At 45.7% G+C, this 14,794-nt stretch overlaps 1 protein-coding gene across 1 annotated transcript; it reads left to right on the forward strand.

The window, feature by feature from the left end:
* The first annotated feature begins 294 nt into the window (after positions 1-294).
* Positions 295-14,794, forward strand: LOC149336144 (lysosomal alpha-mannosidase-like). Its single transcript, XM_089554087.1, has 4 exons — positions 295-424; positions 8,119-8,268; positions 11,495-11,691; positions 14,699-14,794. The coding sequence occupies exons 1-4, from the start codon at positions 295-297 to the stop codon at positions 14,792-14,794; spliced, it is 573 nt and encodes a 190-aa protein (XP_089410213.1).

Here is a 14,794-nt window from a genome sequence, read left to right on the forward strand (position 1 = left end):
ACGCGAATAAAAGAAAAAAAAAAGAATTTCAAAAATTCTTCAATGGCCAACAAATCGTGTTTTGTTTAGAGTAGTTTGAAAAAAAAACCCAAGCAGTGTTCTTAGTAGGGTCAACTGCTTGCTCTAGCATTCAGTCGTTAGTGTGGTCAACTGCTTGCCGAGCGCGACCTGTCATTTTCTTCCCCCAGTTTTCGTGTAACCTTCTCGCCCCCACATCACCTCTCTTTCTTTCATGTCGTACTTTGTAAAGGCGGCAAGCAAGCGAAACACTCTGCCGTCATTAGTGCCGTGAAAATGACAGTGCCGCGTATCCGCGCCCAGGGGTGTCCCGCGACCAAGCGAGGATACATCAACGTGCACCTTCTCAGTCACAGCCACAACGACGCCGGGTGGTACTTGCCCCTCGATGAGATGTTCAACGTGTGTAAGCGTGTTTTCTTTGCCTTTGAATTTTGGGAACAGCACATTTTTTCACATTTTTTTGTTTTTTACCTGAGATGCTTAAGCGCCACTATAACCAAGAAAGCACATTTTTTTAAACTACCATTTTCCAGTAAGAAAAACCTATATAAGACAAAACTTGTGACACGTAAGTAACATAACTGTTAGACAGATTATATACGTTACTGAGTTTCATGGCTTTTATCTCCCGAAGCAACACTGTGTGACCAATGCGAGGCAGCAGTAAAGGCTTATGCGGTTCTGCATTAATTTAGATAGCCGGCGCTTCATTATCAGGCTTCTGGAGAGGTGACCTTTAAGAGCCCTGCTGTAGATTATACGAAGGCGCCCTACCTGGTCACCTAAACTCATAAGCACATACCGCACTACAGAAGTAAAACAAAAAAAAGGGGGTCAGCGGTGCTGCTTCAGAGTACACATTGGTTAGTTCTACGTATTGTCTTTTCTCCCCTCTGGCCCATATTTGATTTTGCACTCTGTTCATCTCTACTGTGTTAACTGTCTGTAATAGGGAATTATTTTCGGCTGTGTTCTCATGCCAGTCGTTCCTGCCTGATGACACTGCTATCCCATCACAATTCAAAATAGGTCTACCCCGTGAGAAGAAAACGTTTTTCACCGATCGGCCGTACACGTCAGCTTTTTCGGGACATACGTGCCTTGCTTCTGGCCTTAAAGGGGCTCGAAACCCCTTCTGAAGAGAGCGCACCAATTCGCTCAGTTACTGCACTCTGTTCTCTTTAAGACCCTGGTCAAATAATACACTTCTACACACACCAAAGAGCCCAGAGTCGCGCACAAAATTTGGCGACCTCTTTTCGATTACTTTTTCAGGCTCCAACCGTCCTGTGTGTTGCACGCTTCTGCGTGTTCCAGTCGAGGAGCGGCCATTGATTAGATTCTTCCAGAAGTAAGAGAGCTACCATAGCCGCAGCCAGTAAGCTGCGTCGCTCCGGAGAGTCCTTCCTTCCCCCCCCCCCCCGGCCCCCCTTCCCCCCAGGGGAAATTCCCGCGCGCGTCAACGATGAGGCGGGTGGAAGAGCGCCGACCTTCGAGCGGGCGGAAAGTGACGAGAAGAGAGAGAAAGGACCGAAGATGCTCAAATTCAAATGTTTAGTACAGGCAACTAAGCTTCTACAAAGGGTATCTAAAAGTTCTTGCTGGAAGATATTCTTGAAGCGTTGTCCTTCACCGCAGCCATACCGCAACTTTGTAGAGCCCTTTTATGTGAATGAGCATCAGCCGCAGGGGCTTAATGGTTGCAGTCGCTGGATACTGAGGAGCACGAGTTTGCGGCTTTGACCCTGGCCGCACCATCCGCGCCTCAGCTGAGGCCCCATGCGAAAAGGCCCATAACTTGAGATTCTGGTGTATGGTAAAGATGTCGAGAAGGTCAGTAATAATCTGAGTTCTCTACTTCGGTTAGCCACATAACACAGAGCAGCATTACTCGTGAAGAAAAGTGGCTACATGCGCGGGCTATGTTGAGAAAGGCACGCCACTACCGTTCTCCGGTGTGATGTACCCGACAGATGGCGTTGCCACGAATCAAAGGCACGGAAAAGCATGAACAGGCTCTTAGGGCAAAAGGATGAAGAGACGTCGGGATAATGAAACAGAGGGCATTATGGGGGTACAACAAATATGAAGTACTAAGAGGTATTTGGAAAGGAATAATGGTGCCGGGACTTACCTTCGGCAATGCGTTTCTGTGCTTAAGGGCAGAAGTTCAGTCGAGATTACACGTAAATCAGAAAGCTGTTGGAAGATTAGCACTAGGTGCCCACGGCAAAACCACGAACGAGGCAGTACAAGGGGATATGGGCTGGGCATCGTTCGAAGCACGGGAAGCTAAGAGTAAAACACTATATGAAGAACGCCTGAGGAAATTGGACGATAACAGGTGGGCAGCTAAGGTATTTAAATATTTATACAGAAAGAGCGTTGACTCAAAGTGGCGGAAAAGAACTAGAAAACTAACCAGTAAGTATGCCGGTCATGAGGACGGAGAAAAAAAGAGCATTAAACGACAGGTTAAAAACGCGGAAGTTATAAATTGGATGAATTGAATGGAAAATAAACATAGTGTAGAACTATATCGATACTGGAAAAGGCAGATCAGGAAATAATTTTTCTATGATAACTCAGGAGGCAGTGCCCTACTTTTTGAATCTAGGTCAGGGTGTCTTAGAACGCGCAACTACAAAAAGAAATTAAACGAAGAAGATGACACATGTGCAGTGTGTGGTAGATCTGTGGAAACAATAGAACACCTCATACTCAAATGTGATGGTATCCATCCGGATGTCGATGCAGGCACAGTCACTCTTCCTGAGGCCCTAGGGTTTAAAGATAACAATGGTCATGTAAATAAATCTGCAGTGGAAGTTAGCAAAAAGCGATTCGAGGATTGGTGGCTGAAAAGCAGAGATGTGGCATAAGGTTAGAATTGTAGGAAACCGTAGGTAAAGATGATGGCGAATCTTAATGAGAATTGACAACACAGTAGAAAAAAATAAAGAAAGAAAACCTGAGCATGGTGGCAATTGTCACCACCCCGTTTCAAAGGGGGCGCTCCTATCCATCCATCCATCCATCCATCCATCCATCCATCCATCCATCCATCCACCCACCCACCCACCCACCCACCCACCCACCCATCCACCCATCCATCCATCCATCCATCCATCCATCCATCCACCCATCCACCCACCCACCCACCCACCCACCCACCCACTCACCCATCCATCCATCCATCCATCCATCCATCCATCCATCCATCCATCCATCCATCCATCCATCCATCCACCCACCCACCCACCCACCCACCCACCCACCCACCCATCCATCCATCCATCCATCCATCCATCCATCCATCCGTCCGTCCGTCCGTCCGTCCGTCCGTCCGTCCGTCCGTCCGTCCGTCCGTCCGTCCATCCGTCCGTCCATCCATCCATCCATCCATCCATCCATCCATCCATCCATCCATCCATCCATCCATCCATCCATCCATCCATCCATCCATCCATCCATCGGCAGGGACGGGCGGGGACTTTTGTGCTTCTTTAGATCATGGGCTCAATTTAGCAGCAGCAAAGAGAATATTTTGGGGGAGAGCACTATTCGCAAGTATTTCGGAGATGACACCGTCCAGTACAGCTGCCCGACATCGAATTCTTCCTGAGAAACAAATCTAGAAGTTTTATTTTCACTACACGAGTCAACACAATTTTTCTGACCCAGAATGATGTCTGCCGATTTCACAATGACCGTCACCACGGGGGATAAAGAAACGCTATGAGAGGCACCAATTGAACGCGCCCACCACCCCGGCCATAACTCGCCGGTGAATTTTGTTTCTGATCAATGTCAGCAGGTGGCCCGTCCAGCAGTCAGGGAAAAAGTGCGCAAATGACCGCTTTAGCGAGAAGAAAGTGAGCAGAAAAGCAGCACACTTAAAAGCAAAGGGCATGACGTCAGCGCGATATAACAGGCTTCTTTCGAATGCATTCCAGTGCGGGGATCTTGTCTATCTTACACAGTAGCTTTGGCGTACAAAGATCTGTTCATCACCCCAGCATGCATGGTGTGAAAAAAAAGCGACAAAACTATCTCAGCAACAGGCAGCGCAATTAGCCGCAGCTACTGCTAGTGGAGCTGCTAGTCCTGAAGGAAAAAATTCGGATAGAGAACAAAAAAAAACATACACTATTCTTCGCCGCATAGTTCACGGCCCGTTCCGCAATGCTCCTTGTTGCTCATAAGTGGAGGCCATTGGGAAGTGAAAAGATGTGCATGGGACTATCGCCTTAAGTATACTGTTAATGACAGCGGGAGCTCCACCCTGAGAGACTTGGTTGGAAGAAGCGGAGATGTTCTTGCGAGAGGTGTTCACCAGACAAGGGTTTGAAAGAAGTGCTCGTGAGAGCTATGCTGTGGCAAAATACAACCCCCTCGCACTTTCTCTGCACAGAGGAAAAACTCTAGCCATTACTTCTTTACACAGGAAAGGTTAAGAAAATTCAACGTTCACTGACTGCATAAAAGTACATTGTCCCTGATAACATGGAAGGGACGTGACGTTCTGGCGTTAGAAAATAGACGATGAATGTCGTCGAACACGCCGGAAACAACATAAATGTTTTTTTCTTGTAACAGCTTGCACTGGAATGCAGTCAGGGTTAGTTTGAAAGTGATCGCTGTTGATCCGGCCGAACAAGACAAATAACCGTGATGTGACAGCCACTTACTCTCGAAGAAAAATGACGGCCCTTGATAAGATAATCAAGCTGCTATTTAATCTATTTTGTTTCGTTCATCCTTGTTACAAAAAATAAACTACTCTAGTGCACTTCGTACAGGTTAACCAAAGAGTGATCAAAAAACGCTCGAAAGCTGCTCGATGTCAGTGAACGTTAATTAACCGCAGGTGTGCGAAATTATCCCCGAGTACTGCATTGTCACATACCCAACAATTTAAAAAGAAAGTATTTTTGAACGAGAATCAATTTATTACGCCGCCGCAATGGCTCAGTGGTTATGATGCTCGGCTGCTGACCCCAAAGGCACGGGTTCGATCCCGGCCGCGGAGGTCGAATTTTGATGGAGGCGAAATTCTAGACACCTGTGTACTGTGCAATGTCAGGGCACGTTAAAGAACCCCAGGTGGTCGAAATTTCCGGGGACCTTCACTACAGCGTCTGTCACAGCCTGAGTCGCTTTGGAACGTTAAAACGCCATGAACTAAACCAAACCAGTTTATTACCAATATATTGTAAGATTTCGCTATAACCTTAAGTATATCCGAAGATCTTCCGTCGGCAGGCTTCCATTTTTTTGCGATTAGCTTTTTGCTACCGTCAAAAGGGGTCCCGCATCGATTTTTATGGCATTCTTAACAGATCGATGCGAGCTATGGAAATAATTTAAAAAAAAAGATTTTTGGTATGCATCGGATGAATATAATATTACCTTAAATATTTCTACACCACTACCTTACAGTTTTCCGATATTACTACTTGGCAGCGCAAAAAAAAACAGGACCAAAACGAACAAGGAGACAAAACACAGGCGCAGACTTGAATAATTTATTATAGAAGGGAAGCTTTATAGGTGCACAAAACCAGATAGCAAAGAAAGAAAGAAAAGGAAACACTACCCTTAATGCCACACCAGCGATACGAAACAAAATCAACTCAAACCAACATGGCCTAAAAAACCGACAACCATTAAAGAAAACAAAAATAAAGGAAAGATAATGCATCCAACCAACTCCCCGTACTGTGCACTTGTACTGAAGAAACTATGTAAAAACGCTATCTCCTTATCAAGCACGTTAAGCGAAGGTGATACGACGCACGCGTCCCCTTCTTTTTTGGTCAGGTAATGTTCCACCAGCTCAAGACATGTCTCATCACTGTGAGTAAACAAGATACCTGTCTTATCAAGAAAAGGAAAACAATCTTTGCAACCTCTGCAGTACAATGCAAGGTTAGAGGACACAGCACCTTTCAACGGCCTACGGTGTTCTGCCAGACGTTAATTAATGCATCGGCCAGTGTGGCCTATGTAGTCCTTGCCACATGAAAGCGGAACTTGATACCCAACAACTTTGTCACAGTCTGTAAGCCTCTTTCTGTGGGCTATCATGTGTCCTCGCCTTGCACTGTCACCACCATGCTCAAGCCTATTGCGCACCACACTGCACACACCACCCAGCTTATTCTTCGCCGTGAAAACAACGTTAACTCCGTACCGCGCCCCCACTTTTTTCAGGCGATGTGAAATACTGTGGACGTAATGTATTCCCACCATACGTTTTCTCGAACTCTTCTCAGACCTTCCCGTCTTAAACAGGATCCTTTCAGAGAGCTGAGACCGGATCCGATTAGGAAAGCCAGCTCCCATAAGCCTGTGCATTTGCCCCAGGAAGCCAGCCTCCACCTTGGGGCTAAAGGATTTTGAAAGGGACGCTTTCAAGCAAGCAGTAGCAATGCCGGCCTTAGCCAATCTCGAATGACCTGAATTGTGGTTAAGCAGCGGCTTTTTCGTCCTTGGTTGGTATTCCCAGCATGTTCTACTCCCGTGACTGCTGATACTTAGGTCCAAGAACTGGACGAAGCCTGACTGTGGTAATTCAAAGGTAAACCTCAAACCTTCGCCCCTTTCATTGAAACACTTGAGGACGTCCGGAATCACCCGGGGGTATAATTTCTTTAGGAAAATCAAAAAATCGTCCACATACCGGAAAACCCTTTCCGTAAGGTCAGCAGGAAGATCTTCCGCTAGTTTCTTATCCATTTTACTAAGGAAAATATCGCTCAAGACAGGCGCGACTCGGGAGCCAATTCGAACGCCAGACTTCTGGACGTACACTTTTCCGATCCATCCCACTAAGGTAGAGCCCTGGTAAGAGGAAAGGAGCTCTAGGAAACTTTCCACCGAGACACCACATTGCGCAATGAACACAACTTCATCATTACCCTCGAGGATGCAATCCTTTACACACTTCATAAGCTGAGCGTGGGGTAAACTGTAAAATAAATCCTCAACATCTACGCTGTAGGCGAAGTGCTTCCTGTTCTCTCGATGTGACAGAAACTTGACAACATCTGTAGAATTATACCAAAATAGAGTCGGACAGCCTGAGAGAGCTCCGATGTCACAGTAGAAAGCCTGAAACAACATATTGCTAAGTGGCTCGCTCCGACACAATAGCCCTAAGAGGGACGTCTGGCTTATGAGTTTTGGCGGTGCAAGGAGAGGATGCACGATAGCCCACAGAAAGAGGCTTACAGACTGTGACAAAGGTGTTGTGTATCAAGTTGCGCTTTCATGTGGCAAGAACTACATCGGCCAGACTGGGCGATGTATTAATGGACGTCTGGCGGAGCACCGTAGTTCGTTGAAAGATGCTGTGCCCTCTAACCTTGCATTGCACTGCAAAGGTTGCAAATATTGCATTCTATGGCTGGATAAAACAAGTATCTTGTTAACTCACAGTCATCAGACATGTCGTGAGCTGGTGGAAGCTTACCTGATCAAAAAAAAAAGCGGACGCGTGTGTCGCATCACCTTCTGCTAACGTGCTTGGTAAGGAGATAGCGTTTTTACGTAGCTTCTTCAGTACGAGTGCACAGTGCGGGGGTTGGTTTGATGCATGACCTTTTGTTTCCTTTAGTGGTTGTCTGTTTTTTAGGCCGCGTTCGTTTGAGTTGATTGGGGTTTCCTATTGCTGGTATGGAAGTGAGAGTAGTGTTTTCTTGTCTTTCGTTCTTCGGTATCTGGTTTTGTGCACCTATAAACCTTCAGTTCTGTAATAAAAATTCAGTTGATAGTCGCGCCTCTGTTGTGTCTCTCGTTCACTTTGACACTGTTTTTTCGCGCTGCCAAGTATGAATCTTCACCAATTAGAACAATTTTCTGTTCTCATTCCGGTAGTCAATAATTTTGTCCAAGAATGTTGGACATGAGCTTTTTTCTCTCTTCCTTCTTTCTTTCCCTTCCTTATCCCTTCCTTCGTTGTGCTTTTGAGGTGTGCACCGAGTTAGTTCCACTACGCCTTTCCTTCCCTCCGAGAAGTAATCAATATGTATTTTTTCGAACTCACTACTTTGGAATCTGTCGAGGCTGCATAACGTCGACGCTGCGTTGCAGACGTCAACAGCATCTACAACACCACGCTGGAGGCTCTCTTTCAAAACCCCAGCCGTCGGTACGTGTCGGCCGAGAGCTTATTCTTCTCCTGCTGGTGGAAGGAGCAGCCGGCCGCCATCAGGAAGAAGGTTCGAAGGCTCGTGTACACAGGTAGGTCGCTGTGCGGTTACAAACTCGAGAAACTGAAAACGGCGCAGTTATTTGCGCTGGCATCGCAGCGAGATTTCATTTCATTTTATTACCTTAAAGGCCGCTTAAAAGGGGTGTTACATTAGGGGTGGCAAGAATAAAAGTACAAATTCACAATAACAGGAAAGCTTCTACATTATCAGTCAAAAGACTTGGGCAAGTGATGATGGCAACGTTGTTTGGAAGGTCGTTCCAGTCTGCGGCTGCACGAGGAAAGAAGGAATTAGAAAAGGTGACGGTGCGTGATCGTGGACGGGCAACTTGTAGGTGATGGCTGGTGCGGTGAGATATGCCTGCGGGTGGAAGAATATAAGGTGCGATGTGCGTAGGGCACATAAGAGAGCGCCCTATTTCTATCAGCAGTCTCTGGACCTGTACAGAAAATGAAAAAGGAAAATGAGGAAGGAATCGTTTTATGGCAATTCGAAAGGCAGCGAGGAACTCTGAAGTAAGATCAAAATGCCTGAGAACACGAACTTTGAAAAGACATTTAATTAAGATAGCGCCACTGCAGCGGCTCAGTGGTTATGACGCTCGGGTGCTGACCCTAAAGACGCTGGCTCGATCCCGGCCGCGGCGGTCGAATTTCGATGGAGGAGAAATGCCGTGTACTGTGCGATGTCAGTGCCCGTTAAAGCATTCCAGGTGGTCGAAATGCGGCGTCACTACGGCGTCCCTCATAGCTTCGGTCGCTTTAGGACACTAAACCCTGAAAAACCAAGCTATTTCACAAAGATAAAAAAAATGTTCAGTGTGTAGAAAAAATACATAAATTTGTTTAGCACAGTTTGCTAAACCGTGGCAGTGTCCATCCAGATGTGGACACAGAAGTGATTTGTATCGCTGAGGCCCTAGGAATCAGAGATAACGAAGATGATGTGAATGCATATGAGGTAAGGTTACTAAGAAACGACCGGAAGAGTGGAGACTTAAAAGCTTGGCAGGAACGTAAAAACGCTAACTGAAGACTTCACCTTCGTATCGGCTAAATGCGAAACGAATTTAAACTTCAAAGGGGATCATTTCTAGATAGTGCCTTTATGACAAGCTGCCTGGAAAAATATAATGACAAACACCGAGAAGGGAAGCATCCACTGGCACTCCGTTTCAGAGGGGACACTCCTGACATATCAATCTATACATCCTACCTCTCGTGTTGGTTCTGCAGCTTAGTTAATTTCAAATTATAGTAAAGCGCCCAGTTTTCTATACACTTCTGTGGCATCCGAATCAAAAGCAGACTGCGGACAATTGTATCGAATTTTTTTTTTCGTAAGATTTCATTTTTATGTTTTTCGTGGCTCTCTTGACGTATAGAAACAAAATGCATATATTTTGCTGAGAAATTTGGACCAGAAAATGTAATTTTTTTTGTAACATGATTGAAATTTGTTACATGATGGTGACATCGAAAATTTAGTCTCCGTGATCGCTGGTTCTAATCGATTGGCAGTAAGCCTAGCTTCAGGTACTCCAAACGGAAATATACATGAGGTCACCAAAGTTTACTTGTTAAGTCGGCCGGTGCCCTCCTGCCTGCATTTCATTTTCACCCTTTCCTGTCTTACGACTGTTTGTTTACTGAGAATACACTTTTTGTCATTAGAATGTGGCAATCAATCGTCATAAGTCAAATTCAATTTCTTCTCAGTATGCTAACACCTGTTGGATATGGTGTCAGGTGAAATAGGGTCGGAAGTACGACGCAAATCACGTGCTGTGCTGCACATCGGCAGAAAAAATGCAGTAACAAGTCCCGCTAAGTCTCTCTCCTTACCGCAACCCAAACGGGACGTCGCTGGTCTCGTCCCTGTCTCGTTCGCTAGCCACATCTGAATAAAAGAGTGCGCTAGTACCACCGCCCGCCTGAAGCTCTAGAGTATGGAGAGTGTCAGCTAGACGCTTCCTGAACACTATCAATGTGTTCGTATACAAAGCGCAATATCCTCTGCTCTCCATGCAGTTAAGCCTGTTCAAACCTGAAACACACCCCGCCTAGCATGCCGAACTTATGCTGATAACTGTTCTTAAAATGGGCACCTTCGTGTTTTACTCTTGCTCCGATATAGCTTTAGCGAGTCTGTGTTTTTGTTTCTCAAACATGAGTTCTTTGAAGTACCTGAAATGTTTCGATTCTTATAGATAACTTGTTCATATCACAGGAATCAGTCAAACAGCAATAATTCTGTTCTTTTAAAGAAGCCTGTACCCTGAGCGTGGATACTTGAATACCCAGCAAAAAATTGCATAATTAATCATCGAGGAAGGTGAAAATTTTATGGGTCGATCCTTGACAAGCTGCTGAACGTGTTCTCATCGGTATATATAGTAAACGGTTTTGTTATTTCACGCCAAGTATTTATACTGATCACCTCCTGTTATAATAAACTTATCTGTCATCTGCTTCTTCCTTCCGGAGTGAAGGGCTCTTGTATTCTTTTCATGTCTATAGAGTCCTGGGATCATTTATGTGCTGAGTAAAATGTGTTTAGAGAAATTCAGCAATGGGCTATATATGCTTCAGATAAGAGACTGATTATTCATTGACATCCACCCATGCGACGCCACATGGCAAGAAAAGAAACCTATACAACATCCTCGGAAACTCCGCAGTTGTAAAATTCGTTCTGGTCCGGGACCCAAACCTGGGACCGCAGGCATTCCCGACAGTCTCTCTGACAGCAAGGCTAATCAGGACGGCTAACAGATAGAGCCGCGAGCACTTACGCTGGGTGCGAATGGGGTTCGTCTAATTTGTTTAGATTGGTTTATTTGTATTGGCGTTTGACGTCACACTTTATGTGTGTGTGCCGCACACATAAAGTTGCGTAGTAAAGATGCTCAGTTATCTCTACTTCACCCAGTACAGGTGTCCCTACCGGAGTCGCTTTTTTTTTAAAGCGACTGAAGGGCTCCGGAAATTTTGACCACCCGGGGTTCTTTAACGTGCACTGACATCGCACAGTATACGGGCCCTTAGAATTTCTTCTGATCGAAGCCAATTTGTTTATAAAACAATTCTCCGAGATCGAGTAGATTTCACGTAAGGAAACAAATTCTCCTGTATTATCTGTCTCTTGTAGCCGTGTGGTTGTGCTTGGGTGGGCGCTAAAGTGTAATTACTTTTTTATATAACTTTTCTTTGAAGAACGGCAGCCATGCTGAATTCTGAGACGCAATCTCGCAGGGCAGCTCCAGTTCGTGGGTGGTGGCTGGGTGCAGAACGACGAGGCTGTCACTCACTACACGGCGAGCATCGACCAGATGACGCTGGGACTCAGGTTCCTCAATGACACGTTCGGACCTCAGTGCGGTGTCCCCAGCGTTGCCTGGCAGGCCGATCCCTTCGGACATTCGATCAGTCAAGCTGCGCTTTTCGCTAGGGTTGGTGCGGTCAACAATTCCACTTCTTTTGAAAAACTTTTGTTTTTATATGCGCATTATATGAACTATGAGCAGTCTGACCACCGTATAGGGGTAGTCCATGAACGGTGAGCTGCAAATATTCTTAAGGGCGGAGCACAACATAAAGTTGTGTAGTAAAGATGCTCAATTATCTCCACTTCACCCAGTACAGGTGTCCCTACCGGAGTTTTCAAGTAGTTTGTTCCTTTCAATAGGGACGACCGTTATAAATTTTTATACCTTCGGTGCTGAGGCTTTGTTGCATTTCACATTTAGTCCCATAATACCAGCAGACTAGCCTTAAGCTACGGTTCACAATATTGTGACGAAGACGAAGCTGGCAGCGGCGCGGGACGGAGCGCTCGCGCTAGGCCAGCGGCCATTAAATCATCTCTCGTTCATGGTTCACCACGCCTCATTCTTCGGCTGGCCGCCACATTACATTTGGTGGAGGTGCTGGAGTCCCTTCATCGCCATCCTGGTCCCGGAGCTTCGGTGTCCTGCGCCTGCCGTGGACGACGGCCGTGAGTGCCTGGTCCGCCCCGCCCGGTCGTGCCCCAGCCCACCCGACCTGAACCGACCTCGCCGCTCACCCCAGCCCCGTCCCCCGCCCGGACCACAAGACACGACGACCTAAGACCCGACCGACCCGAGACCCGACCGACCCCATTCGAATTATTCGAAAATGTGCAAAGGTTTTGTACGTCCACCTGTAGGCCCAGCACCTCACAGTATCTCAGAGTGCACATTTTAATAACAGTCGAGAGAAATCATTTCTGATGCCCAGAAATTTATAAAGCACCAAATGGCTGACTCAATAACAAAAAAGACTTCCCAGTTGAGTTGCGTTCTTTCATATAGACACGCATCTTAAACGTATTACGTTAGACGAGGAGATACACTGATGCATACAAATCTCTCCACAATATCATCTTTAGACCAGCTTTCTCAATGCTTGAAAACAAAGTATAGATGGGCTGTTAAGAGAGGTTGGTGGCAAATATCGTTGCTATCAGGCGCAGTTGACTAGCAAAACCGATGCTGAAAGACTTATTCTCGAAAATTCCAAACAAGGACACGAAAATAAGTGGCAGGAGCATACTTTCTTCGCGTCCCCAGTTGCAGGCTAGCGCTTTTCGACCACAGGATCAAATAACGACTAGCCCCAGACCTAGCTCTTTTGAGGCTTAAAGGTTGGTTACAATGTTATAATGAACTGTGGTTTCGAGTCAGGACTGTATAAGGGCCGTGTTGCAGCGAGATATTGCCTAACTTGCAAAAAAGGCAGTGTGATTCCCAATAGTACTACCAACCAACTAGCCCAACTTTCTACGCTTAATGATTCCCAATCAATCGTTCACAGTTATTTTCCAGAGCAGACTCGAGAGTTTTCAGGACAAAAAGCTGGTGTAGGTAACTTTATCTAGCTCCGCTACAGCACCTCTTTCTTTCACTCCTTCCTTTATCCCTTCCTTAGGGCGCGGTTCGGGTGTCTACCGAGATACGTGAAACAGTTACTCCACCAGTTCTTTTCCTCAAAAACCGAATTTACGTTCAAATTGGGAGGCGATCACGCAACCTGTAGGTCACAAAAAAAGCTTTTTTTTTCTTGAACATGATATTTATTACACTGAAATTTTGGTTTATTAGAATGAACTACTTACAAAGCTTTCAAAAACTTTGAGAAATAGAGCTCAGTAAAGAGAGAGCAACAGGGCACAAGGCGGGAATTAAGCCTGAGCACAGAACCAAGAGGAAGTGCCACTCTGGAATAAAGTCGGTCTGTTCATACACTTCACTCAAATGAATGACAATTTGGCAGAAATGAGATTTGGTCGAAACTGCTTCACACTGCTGGTCCATCATTCTATTTCTCCTTAAGTTGGACAGTTTAATCAGAAAAGACAACAACAGGTTCACCAACACACTGCACTCCAGTGAAGCATCGTATGTTATCAGGTGCCAAATAAATTCTCTTTTTCAAAATCCTTTGCAAGACACCCCAGAACAGCATTACATCCTTGATGAAGCAATGTTCAATTGTCTGAGGAATGTCACAGAGGTGGCAGTTCAGAAATGACACAAAATGCTTTTTTTCTGAAGGGAAGTCGTCAAGGGCTATGTTTCCGTATGTAGCTTGTAGAAGAAAGCGTCAGTGCAAGGTGAGGGTAACATTTTCCGCACCCGCATTTAGACATCTTGTCCTGACAGTGAAAAGTACATTGAGCGCTAACCAGGAGGAGGGGAAAGCACAGAAATCGAATCTTTGTACAAGCGTTTTCGCGACGCTAAAAATAAGAAGTTTGCTGAAAAACGAACTACAAGAAATCGTCCAAAAAACAAAAGCTCATGCATAAACCCCCTAGACAAAGATGGTCAGAGGATACAATCTGTGCGGCCAAAGCAATAACTAAATTTGTCCGCAAAAACGCTCGAAGTATCAGGTCAGAAGTTTCGCGCCAAAAACGTAAAGCCGGAAACAATCTGTCCCGCATAAAGATGGGATAAAATTAACTTACCCGCGCTGAAAAGTAGGCAAAGATAATCACGTGGCATGGGTTCCATAGAGGAACCCTAAACAGAAGTTGCAAAAACTCTGAAAATGATGAATTTAAATTCTGACGCAGTGAATAATCTGCAATTTTTTTTTTTTGCTAGAAACAAGTTAGAAGCTTTATCCTTCCCATAATATTGACACATTGGCTGTGCCGCCCATACGCGGCCTTTCCAACAAAACCGTGCTACTTTTGCAAATAAAAGTGAACCTGCGTTTCCTTACGGCTGTATGCTAATCACTAGGCGTATGTCATCAAAGAGCAATGGACTTTTAATGAACCTCCTAACAATGCTCACGATGAGACAGCACTTTCAAATTCAAATCACCTACACACTCTTATGTTCTCTACGTAATTTTCCAGCCCGCCGCTTCTGCCTGCGGCGTTATAGCCGGGCACTTTAGGGTGCCTATGATGCTCATGCTTTGCAGGTGGCGACGGCGCTCATATTTTCGCCTGGGTTCCCGAAAACCGTTACGAGTCCCCTCAGGCACTCTGCTTCGAAACTCGATGCGAATCAGACGTGA

The sequence above is a fragment of the Amblyomma mixtum genome, chromosome 7, assembly GCF_055824585.1.
Source record: "Amblyomma mixtum isolate Tamu chromosome 7, ASM5582458v1, whole genome shotgun sequence".
NCBI lineage: Eukaryota > Metazoa > Arthropoda > Arachnida > Ixodida > Ixodidae > Amblyomma > Amblyomma mixtum.

Bases quoted from the DNA above. Each gene is read 5' to 3' on its own strand.
- LOC149336144 (XM_089554087.1), top strand. From the start codon at position 295: ATGACAGTGCCGCGTATCCGCGCCCAGGGGTGTCCCGCGACCAAGCGA. The intron at 425-8,118 runs GTAAGCGTGTTT...GCTGCGTTGCAG, and splicing joins CGATGAGATGTTCAACGTGT to ACGTCAACAGCATCTACAAC. The intron at 8,269-11,494 runs GTAGGTCGCTGT...GCAATCTCGCAG, and splicing joins TCGAAGGCTCGTGTACACAG to GGCAGCTCCAGTTCGTGGGT.